Below are 11,010 nucleotides of genomic sequence, written 5' to 3' on the forward strand. Positions count from 1 at the left end.
ACAGTTTACACATACAGTGCCCAACAGTCCGCAGTAAAGAGCTTTTTATTACAGGTTGGCTCTCAAGTCCAAATATGTGTTGACCATAATATATAATGACAAGAGGCATGATCATTGCAGCCCTTGTGGTAGAACAGAGTACACAGTATACTCATGAAGGCTGTATTATGTTCTCCTCTGGATGAATTAAAATAACTTTTTTGATCATTAAACTTTTCTTCTAGTCTAATACCATCATAAGGTCAACACTTCAATTTGTCCAGTAATTTGATTTACGACCAGATACCTGCAAACCTCATGAGATTCCCATCAGCCTAAGCTGTACTTTGTATTTAGTGCTAAGTAGCATTTATTAGCAAGCTATGACTCTAAGTTAGCATTGTCACTGTGACATGTTAGCATGCTGGCGTTAGCATTTAGCTTAAAGCACCACTGTGCCTAAGGAGCTGCTTCTTGTTCGATGATGAGATGAAAGGAAATTATTATGCAATAATTGTCTCTCTGTATTACAGACAGTCTTTGCATGTGTAGTATATGGGTAAAATAATTTCAAACAAATTGGAACTTGGGAATTTTCTTGTCCAAAGTGAATGTTTTGAGTTTGCATTTTTAAGAAACATTTGCTATCTGACTTTAGCTTTGATCATGTCAAAATGTCACTCAGGTATTTTTTTACACTAAGATTAGAAAATTAACCTTTATTATACCTTACAGTTTTTTCTTTTTCATTTGCTAACATGCATTGGTCAAAACTGAGGTCACAGTGTCAAAACTCTTCACACAGTCAGTGGAACAGAAATGTATGAGGACCAAACTGAATCGTTTTTCTTTGCTTTCACACAAAATGCATTCAAAGACCACTTTCTCCAAAGTCCATGAGTTCCTTTCTCATTACTACTCCACAACACTAGCCTATAGATTTGCAACACATTTTTAAAATGCTAACACACCAAACTGTTAAAACACATTTAAAACAGAATGATGGCAAATGTCCTGCATTTCTCACTAACCAGTTTCAAGTATTTAGTCAATCTTAGCAGAATATTTATGCAAATGATATGTTTGCCTCTATGTGTGTAGTGTTTTGAAAAAAGTGTTGTTTAGAACTGCAGTCAGAGTGTAAAGCAGAAATGTGCTTGCATTTTTGCAGAATTGGTCCAGCAGGTTGGAACACGAATTACAGGTTGTGGTCATTGTGACAGTTCTTTTTCAGTTGCTAACCTGCATTGGTCAAAACTGAAGTCACAGTGTCAAAACTGTATGTGGACCAAACTGAATTGTTTTTCTTTACACTCACACAAAATTCATTCAATGACCAGTTTTTCCAAAATCCATGAACTCATTTCTCAGTAATACTCCACTAGCTGCATAACACCATATATTTGCAGTACATTTTTCAAATGCTAACACACTGTGTCTCAAACTGTTAAAACACATTTAAAACAGAATGATGGCAAATGTCTTGCATATCTGCACTAACCAGTTGGAGACATATAGAAAACCATAGCAGAATATTTACTCAACGTAATGTAAACTGTGTGAAGTGTTTTGAAACAAGTGTGGTTTAAAACTGCAATCTGACGGTAAAGTAGGAAAGTGAAAATATGTTATTGTTAATATAAAATGAGATACTAATTTAACTGAAAATTCATTCAAACTTCAAAGATAATCATTGTTTTGTTTTTTTTAAGGTCAGTGTGTTATGAGTGACAAAGGTCAGAATTGTGTTTACAAGAAAAGTGTTTTGGCGGTTTGAGTGTTTTTTGGAGGTGAGATTAACTGGTTGGCCAAGATCCATGTTGGTCATGCAGGACTGCCAGATGAATTTTGAATAAGTGGCTTCAGTTTTGACTGATGCTTGTTGGCAATTGAAAAAAAAACTGTAAGAGTTCATAAGACTAAACATCAAAGCTTTTCAAAAACAAGGAGAGGCTTAACTGCCATGATCATTGCCAACTCTGTCACGTTGTCTTCTGCATTTAAACACATTTCCATAGGTGGTGAGCTTCGACGCTTCGACCACAGTGGACGAGTTCCAGTGTCGCCTCAACCAGGACATTGGCATGAGGAAAACGGGACTTTCTGGTTTCAGCCTGTACACGGATGACCCTACTGGACGCGAGCTGGAACACTGCCTGCAAGGAGGCATCAAGGTGCATCTTGTATTCACGCGATGATTGCTTTTTGAAGATAGGATGTGTTATATTTCTTAACACTTCCCTGGATTTTATATATAATCTGCAGATTTGTGACATTATCTCCAAATGGGAGCAAGCATCTAAGGAGCAGCACACGGGCAAGTCTGAAAACACCAGGATTGTCCGTCTCACCTACAAGAACAGGTAGAGAAGGTGTCAAAACACAATAGATTAACATACATATGTGCTGACGCCGAGTTCAGTTAAAGGCCACATGTTAATTCAGGCTCAGGATATCAAGGGAGTGGATTTTTGGCAGGGAAGGTTAGAGAATTTGATAGTTTAGTTTAAAGGGGAACAAGGTTTTATACATAAACATCTATTTACAAGTTGCACTGTTGGTAACGTAAGTGCCAGAAGGAAGAATGTGTGGGATTTGTCCATTGTGAGTCCAACAATGTTTTGCTTTTACTATTTCTGTCTTTACCTTTCTATCCCCAGGCTGTACTTCTCTCTCCAGGTCAGGGGGGAGTCAGAGAGGGAGAGGTTGCTGCTGGCTTATCAGACAAATGAGGCCATTGTAGCAGGACACTTTCCTGTCAACAAGGAACTGGCTCTAGAAATGGCTGCCTTGCTGGCCCAGGTCTTAAACCTAAAATGTTTTTGTTGTTGTTTATTGCTTACATCTTAATTTATCTTTTACATTTGTATAGTATGTCCTGGCTTTAATGGAATAAGATCCATCCATCCATCCATCATCAACCGCATATCCCGTGTACACGCAGCTAAACAACTCTTGGATAGTTTGTTTTGTCTCTAATGCACATACAGGATTTTTTTTCTGTGCTTCAGATGTTTTGTAATTTAAAAAAGTGACACATATTTCACGTTTAACAGACCCTACCTTTAAAAAACCTGTACGGTATAACACACTTATGTGTCTGCGTTCAGGTGGAGTTTGGGGATTTTGAACGTCCCTTCTCTGCTCCTGGATCAGCCCAGACCAAGTCTAACCAAACCCTGAAACAGGTTCTGGACAGATTTTACCCTAAACATTACCGCAGGACCACATCTGAGGAGCAGCTCAGGTACCAGAACATGCTGAAAATGAGCTATGATTCATCATTCAGTTGGCTATCTATTATGGATATTCTCTATTTTTACGTACTTTTGTCATAAGCTGTTGTCATAAACTGTAGGTTTTTATCACAGCTGCTCCATGGCAGTTAATTTTCTATCGTCATCCTGAACATACAATAACTCTAATCAGTTTTGGCATCATTCATACTAATATAGTCCGATCAGATCTGTGTGGAAAGTGTTTTTATATATCAATTAAATTAGCACAAAGGAGATCCACAAACAGTGGACTTAGAAATCTTTCAAGTTATGCAGCACAACCATTTGTAACACTGTTGCCATGATAGATGGTCAAAGTCTAATTGTTATGATGGACTTGCTGTCCCCTCCCCCTCCCAGACAACTGCTGCAGCGTCTCTCTGCACGCTGGGCCTCCCTCAGGGGTCGAAGTTCACCAGAGTGTGTCAGGATCTACCTGACAGTTGCCAGGAAGTGGCCTTTTTTTGGTGCCAAATTATTTGAAGCGGTGGTAAGTGTACATTAATTTCTTGTAAACTAAACACCATTTACCAAAAACACACACCCATTTCCCTAAACTATCAACCCTTTGTCTGTTTTGAAACATGATTCAGATTTGTTAAACTGTCACATAAATCCTTTCATTTCTCATTGACTACACCACATGGTCATTTAGAAAGCACTGACATTCAAAATTGTTCACTCAAGCCAGCACAGCTTGAGCCCAGTTAGCACGCAGCTACCCAGGTGGAAACACAAAGAGTCATAACTGATCACACACCCATCAGAACCTTCAATAGATAGAAAGAGTCAGTTCATTCAGTTTTGGAACAATGAATTTAGAGAGATGTGAAGGACGAGGTAGAGGACACCAGAGAGGAGGAGGAAGAGCAGGAGGGAGAGGAGGAGGAGGGGGAGGACGAGCAGGTGGAGAACGTGTAAGACTGTTTGGTTTTTCAGCATGAATGAATGGTTTTGAGTGGAGAGCTTCAATTTGACCTGAAAATAGGATGTTTGGGGAAATGGGTGAGAAGTTGTGGATTTGCATTTAGAGTTTTGAGAAAAGGAGGCATGATGTCAAGAAATGATATTGTGTTGAACAAATAAAGCCCAACATATAAACTCTCAGGACCTAGAGAAGAGAAAGGAAAGAAACAGAAACCTCTGTACAAGGCGAGTATTTCAAACATTTAATCCACTCCCATCTTCACACCAGCTCATGCAATACTAGACAATGAAATTCAGTACAACACCACAAATGACCATAAAGTTGAACTAGCACCTCACTGATACAGAATCAACAAAAACTGATACTGTACTGTACTTATATAGGGGGTTCCCTTTTTTGTGGAAGGGGTCACTGATGAAACATACAGTGATTATACAGCTGTGACAGGTGTGTTCACAGTGATGTACAGGCTGCAGGGTGACTGAACTGAAATACTGTGTGTTGTGTGATGAAATGTTGTCATTAAATGCAAATCCTATATCTTCCAGTATATACAGTATTGTATGTGTCTCCAGCTCAATGAGTATCAAGAACAGTGACATTGTAATGTGTTTATATAGCATTCTGTTATACTGTATACTGCTTTATATCATACTGTAGTAAATGAATTTATCTCACTTTTCTCTCTCTGTTTTCAGTCCATCGCTCCCTCTTCAGAGCCAGGTGTACGTGTTTGGCTGGCAGTACATGAAGATGGTATCAGCGTTCTGGAGCACAATTCTGTTGTAAGCATCTCTGGTGTACTTCCCTGCAACTACCTAGACCTGATTTCTTCATTCTGTTGCCTTGATTCCCTAACGCTGTTGTAAACATCTCTGGTGTACCTCCCTGCAACTATCCAGACGTGATTTCTTCACTTCAAGGAAACCTGCGAGGGTGGTACGGTTGTGCAGTGGTTAGCACTGTCGCCTTCTTTATTGTAAGAAGCAAGTACACGTCCAGTTTTCTAGTACTTACCTTATCTGTGGTCTTAAATCCTTTGTTTATATCATTTAGCGTAATTGATGAAGTATTTTTAAATTCATGTTACATTGGTTGGATTAAGACATGGAAACATGCAACTCACATTGCTGATATGTGAAACTTGTTGTCACTTGCTCACATGGTTTCAAAAAAAAAGGTTGCATAAGAAGTTGTAAACAGAAATATATGGGGGATGGTAACATGTTTTTTTATGATACGCTCACACGCTGCACATGACTTTTTTTTTTGCCACATTGTTTGCTATCTTCACCGTCACAACACGACTATCTGTGCATCTGCATGTTCAGAAACCGCTGGCATCCCACACCTACAAGAATCTGATGACGTTTGGAGGCTGCAAGCAGGACTTCATGCTGATTGTGGGAAAGAGCAGCAGTACCAACACAAGCAAAGACAAACCTACAGAGAAACATCTGTTTGCTATGGATGCTTCTAAGGTTTGTGAGAGATCGTCTATGGTTTTCACTTCACACTCTAGCAGGTTTTACCAAGATATGGGCTGCCTAGTATGAGTCATTTTATTTCCCTTCTACCTGATGGTTTGATTTATAATTAATCATAGTACAACTGATCATTGCCGACATCGTTTGGAACATGAGTCACAAGCAAACCCTGTTTCACATAACTGCAAAACAAAACATGATTAAATTCAAATATAACACAATATTACAAACAACTCATTTTATTGCATGGCATTAAGTGTCTGACATCACAGGTACGTATTACAAACACATGTTCACACATCTGTCAGTCTAGTGGCAGTCTTAGAACAGTTGAATCCTTACTAACTGCACATAACCCGTGGCCAACTGAGAATCTAGTTAAAGGGAATAGACAGCTTAGCTTAGTTTAGCCAGGCTAGCTGTTTCCCCCTGTCTCCAGTCTTTGTGCTATGCTAACCAGCTGCTGGTTCCAGTTTCATATCGAACAAGCAGATATTTGAGTAGCAGTATTCCTCTCATCTAACTCCCGGCAAGAAAGCGAGTAAGTGTATTTCTCAAAATGTCAAACTATTTCTTCAAATTTTTCTTTGACAGATTTAGGAACGATCGAGTTCTCCAACATGTCAAGTCTAACCTGTGAAACTCTTCTACAGAATTTGCAAAAGCTGATAACTTTTAAACTTTTTTTAAATAATTTAGTATGAAATTAGTGAAAATGAAGGATTTTCAGTTGCTGAATGTCACAAAAAGCTCTTTCATCAATCTCACCATATCAGTATTATTGTAACACTTGTGTCATCGTGGTTGTTTATGACATTAAAGTTTTCTCAGTTGACTCCTCAAGTGCCTTGATCAGCTGAAACAAAATTAATAAGGATTTATTAGTGCATGGTGATACCATGAATACACGCTGACCCTTTTCTGGTTTGCCAACAGATCAGGGAGCTCACCCTCCTCATCTCAAGCTACATCAACAGTGTTCATCAGCAGAAGGCGGCCGCCCACCACCTCTCTGCCCCGGCTCTGATGGTGGCCCAGCCTGTCAGTCTGAAGAGCAAAGAGCTGAGGAGCAAATCCCCACCAGCACTAGGACGCCCCAGCAAGGCCCCCACGCTGCTGTGACGACACTCAAAAATCACGTCATGATCTCTCTCGGAAAAACCTTATTGAAATTTGAAAATGAAGGATTGATTTACAGCTGCATAAGGAGAGATTCCATTGTCATACAGCCCTTCTTTCTAAGCAGTCCGAGCCTATAGATTTGTCTCTGTGGGCCAGAGTAATTTCTGCTATCCCAAACGGTCGCTTCTCTTCCTACTGTAAGTGACAAATGCGTGGATGTGAACTGTATACATACTGTAGGCACAGAGGTGTCTAGAAACAACAAAGAAGCTTTGCTCAACGTTGTCCAAGCACATTTGTCTCCCTGTTGAATGTGTGGCTTTCATGTGCTGACTCCAAAGGGAAAAAGCCAACACTATTTATTGACAGACTGAGCTAGCATTCTGAAATGTCTCATTAATCTATCTGTGTTGTGTGGTACATTTCTTTTTGTAAAGATGCTGTTCCAAGTTCATATTTGGATTCCTGACTTAAAAAAAATAATACATTCATACACAATATAAAAGAGGTAATGACACATTGTTAAGGACTCACTTAGAGGGTATTTCTGTATCTTTCCCTGTCCACAATAACTCTACGAGGAACTGTTGGGACTACCAGAAAACCCTTGTGTTATATTGTGTTGTACAGGTGCTGGTCATATAATTAGAATATCATCAAAAAGTTGATTTATTTCAGTAATTCCATTCAAAAACTGAAACTTGGATATTATATTCATTCATTACACACAGACCCGATATATTTCAAATGTTTATTTAATTTAAAACTGACTAATGAAAATCCCAAATTCAGTATCTCCGAAAATTAGAATATTACTTAAGACCAATACAAAAAAGGACTTTTAGAAATGTTGGCCAACTGAAAAGTATGAACATGAAAAGTATGAGCATGTACAGCACTCAATACTTAGTTGGGGCTCCTTTTGCCTGAATTACTGCAGCAATGCGGCGTGGCATGGAGTCGATCAGTCTGTGGGCACTGCTCAGGTGTTATGAGAGTCCAGGTTGCTCTGATAGTGGCCTTCAGCTCTTCTGCATTGTTGGGTCTGGCGTATCTCATCTTCCTCTTCACAATACCCCATAGATTTTTTATAGGGTTAAGGTCAGGCCAGTTTGCTGGCCAATTAAGAACAGGGATACCATGGTCCTTAAACCAGGTACTGGTAGCTTTGGCACTGTGTGCAGGTGCCAAGTCCTGTTGGAAAATGAAATCTGCATCTCCATAAAGTTGGTCAGCAGCAGGAAGCATGAAGTGCTCTAAAACTTCCTGGTAGACAGCTGTGTTGACCTTTGACCTCAGAAAACACAGTGGACCAACACCAGCAGATGGCATGGCACCCCAAACCATCACTGACTGTGGAAACTTTACACTGGACTTCAAGCAACGTGGATTCTGTGCCTCTCCTCTCTTCCTCCAGACTCTGGGACCTTGATTTCCAAAGGAAATGCAAAATTTACTTTCATCAGAGAACATAACTTTGGACCACTCAGCAGCAGTCAATCTTTTTGTCTTTAGCCCAGGCGAGACGCTTCTGACGCTGTGTCTTGTTCAAGAGTGGCTTGACACAAGGAATGTGACAGCTGAAACCCATGTCTTGCATACGTCTGTGCGTGGTGGTTCTTGAGCAATGACCTTTTGTGTCTTGCCCTCCTTGTGCAATGGTCATCTTTTGGACAGCTGTCAAGTCGGCAGTCTTCCCCATGACTGTGTAGCCTACAGAACTAGACTGAGAGACCATTTAAAGGCCTTTGCAGGTGTTTTGAGTTAATTATCTGATTAGAGTGTGGCACCAGGTGTCTGCAATATTGAACCTTTTCACAATATTCAAATTTTCTGAGATACTGATTTTGGGGTTTTCATTAGTTGTCAGTTATAATCATTGAAATTAAAAGGAATGAACACTTGAAATATATCAGTCTGTGTGGAATGAATATATACATTATACAAGTTTCACTTTTTGAATGGAATTACTGAAATAAATCAACTTTTTGATGATATTCTAATTATATGACCAACACCTGTATAACGAAGGATACTGAACACCATGATGAAAACAGCAGGCTAGAACAGTAAACAGCTGAAGGACAGTTCAAAGAGAGCGTAAACCAACTGCAGTGAATATGTATGTGTTTTATGTATCCCGTTTACAATGCAGTACATGTAAGTGGTGAGCTGTAGATGGGGTGAAAGAGGAAGAGGAAACCAGTGTGGACTCTGTGTGCTCTTAGTTACTGAATAGCCAAGAGAGTGGTGAAACTTTAATCATGCACAAATGCTTTCTGGTGGACTTAATCGCGGAGTGTATTTATGTATTCTAATTTAGAGGAAGATGGTAAGAGGATGTGACACATTTAGAGAAAACATATTGGTGGAAATGTATGGTGGTTGCTGAAGTGGGTTAAAGAGAAATACAGTCTACTATATTCTGTTTGTTCCCTTGTGTGACACAGAATGTGAAAGCATTTTAATGAAGCCATGGAACCTAAAGGTAAACTGGAAAACAGGGCCTTTTATTGTGAAATGTACTATAAAGATGATTTTCCCTTCCAGTATTATCATAAACCTGTATGCAGTGATTATGGCCAGGTTTTATGTTTATTTGTCATATAAAATAATCATCCTTGGAATAAGTGTTATATTACTGAAGTCTAATGCTTGAATAAACTAAACTACAGCAAACAAGTTACTGGTTTCACTGAGTGCACATAACATAACAATGAAACCATAAAAGACACTTTTTTTTTCTACCTCACAGTGTCTCTTCCCACAAAACCGCCTTCCAGCCTCCTCATTGGTACGCCTGGAAGTGACGTGCTGATACCTGCTACAGGTGCCCGACAGCAAGTGACACACCTCATTCCTGTAGTCTTTCACAGAACAGAGAAGGGGGGAGGGCCGGAGGAGGTTATATGATACCCAACCTGTCTGAACTAGTTAGAGAAGTGCTATTGTCCCAGTGTTGCTATGGAGATGAAGGGAGGGGGGGCTCATGGCGGAGAAAAACTGGGCGAGGCAAGGGAACTAATAGACAAATGATCAATGCTAATACTCTGCTGGATCATAAGGTGCATTATCAAAACTGTTGAAACGGAGAAGAATCAAACATGAATATGTCCACATGTGCGACTTTTGAAGTTAAACATGTGAAATACATTATTTTCACACTCAGTGATCGGGCTGTTTTTGTCATTGTATCGCCTTTGTGTCGCTTAACAAATAAAGACTTCAGTTAATTCAACCAGGACTGCCTTCGGGCTAGAGCACTGCTATCATGTTCTGACAGGATACCAAGGGATTCTGATCTCCATAGTTACACCTACATTTCTGTTCAGTGCAACACAGCACCTGTTACCAGTTTGTTTTGTAATAATTTCCCACCTCACACTTTTTGCTCCATTACAGGATTTCCTCCACATTAGCTATGCCGGACTTTCCACTCTTCACCTAACTTGAATAAAGCCTTTCTGTCAGTGTTTTGTGTGCATACAGCATGTGTACATTTGTGAGTAAGCCAGAACCTGACTGACAGGTTGAACACAGTGCCAAGCATTTTCAGGGATACAACTGGAAATGACTTAACCTCCCTCTACACCAACAGGTGTTGTCATTTAGCAAGGTAGTCTTAGCCAACCGGTATCTCGAGTACATTAAACATACTAGTATTCCACAGGTACAACTCAAAATGCATTTCACTAAATTTGCACAGATATAAAAATATATATAGTCAGGTGTATTGTCCTTCTGACTCAACAAGAATTCAAAGTAACCCATAAGAAGCAGATTAAGTTCCCTTCAAAGAAACAAATGTGACACTGACACAAACAAGGCTGCCACACCCATTGAAAAGCCTCATCTGGGTAGCAAACCTCCATTCATTCCTCCCCATGTAAACAAAAGGCTCATTACGATCCACCATTTTCAAAGCAGCCATCTTAGATACTTTATTCACCCACAAAAGGTGGTTTGAGGAACACGTCTATGTACTGTAACCTTTAACACGCTACGTGTTTGTGTCAACCGTAACAGGTTTGAGTGTCAGAAGAACCAACTTGATCATTTATTAAGCACTACAACATGCAAAATGTGGCCCACTGGCTTCCTCTAGCTTGTTCCTTTCCACCATGTGATCTGCAGTACTTTTCCAGTGTAACCAAGGCACGCAGTCTCAGACACAACACACTACCTTTACAATACAAGGAAACCTGCACCAATAAGA

General features: G+C 39.8%; 1 protein-coding gene across 1 annotated transcript in view; it reads left to right on the plus strand.

The window, feature by feature from the left end:
- The window catches only part of plekhh2 (pleckstrin homology domain containing, family H (with MyTH4 domain) member 2), a 31,325-nt gene extending 23,804 nt beyond the window's left edge, over positions 1–7,521 (plus strand). The window contains exons 23-30 of the mRNA XM_038737682.1: positions 1,998–2,153; positions 2,245–2,342; positions 2,640–2,781; positions 3,090–3,226; positions 3,618–3,747; positions 4,884–4,970; positions 5,517–5,666; positions 6,609–7,521. Coding sequence (XP_038593610.1) covers positions 1,998–2,153; positions 2,245–2,342; positions 2,640–2,781; positions 3,090–3,226; positions 3,618–3,747; positions 4,884–4,970; positions 5,517–5,666; positions 6,609–6,794 — 1,086 coding nt within the window. The 3' untranslated portion in view covers positions 6,795–7,521. The remainder of the gene's footprint in view (positions 1–1,997; positions 2,154–2,244; positions 2,343–2,639; positions 2,782–3,089; positions 3,227–3,617; positions 3,748–4,883; positions 4,971–5,516; positions 5,667–6,608) is intronic.
- The last annotated feature ends 3,489 nt before the right edge of the window (positions 7,522–11,010 follow it).

The sequence above is a fragment of the Micropterus salmoides genome, unplaced genomic scaffold (assembly GCF_014851395.1).
Source record: "Micropterus salmoides isolate LMB-PRFRI ecotype aquatic unplaced genomic scaffold, ASM1485139v1 Ms_hic_scaffold_22, whole genome shotgun sequence".
Taxonomy (NCBI): Eukaryota; Metazoa; Chordata; class Actinopteri; order Centrarchiformes; family Centrarchidae; genus Micropterus; species Micropterus salmoides.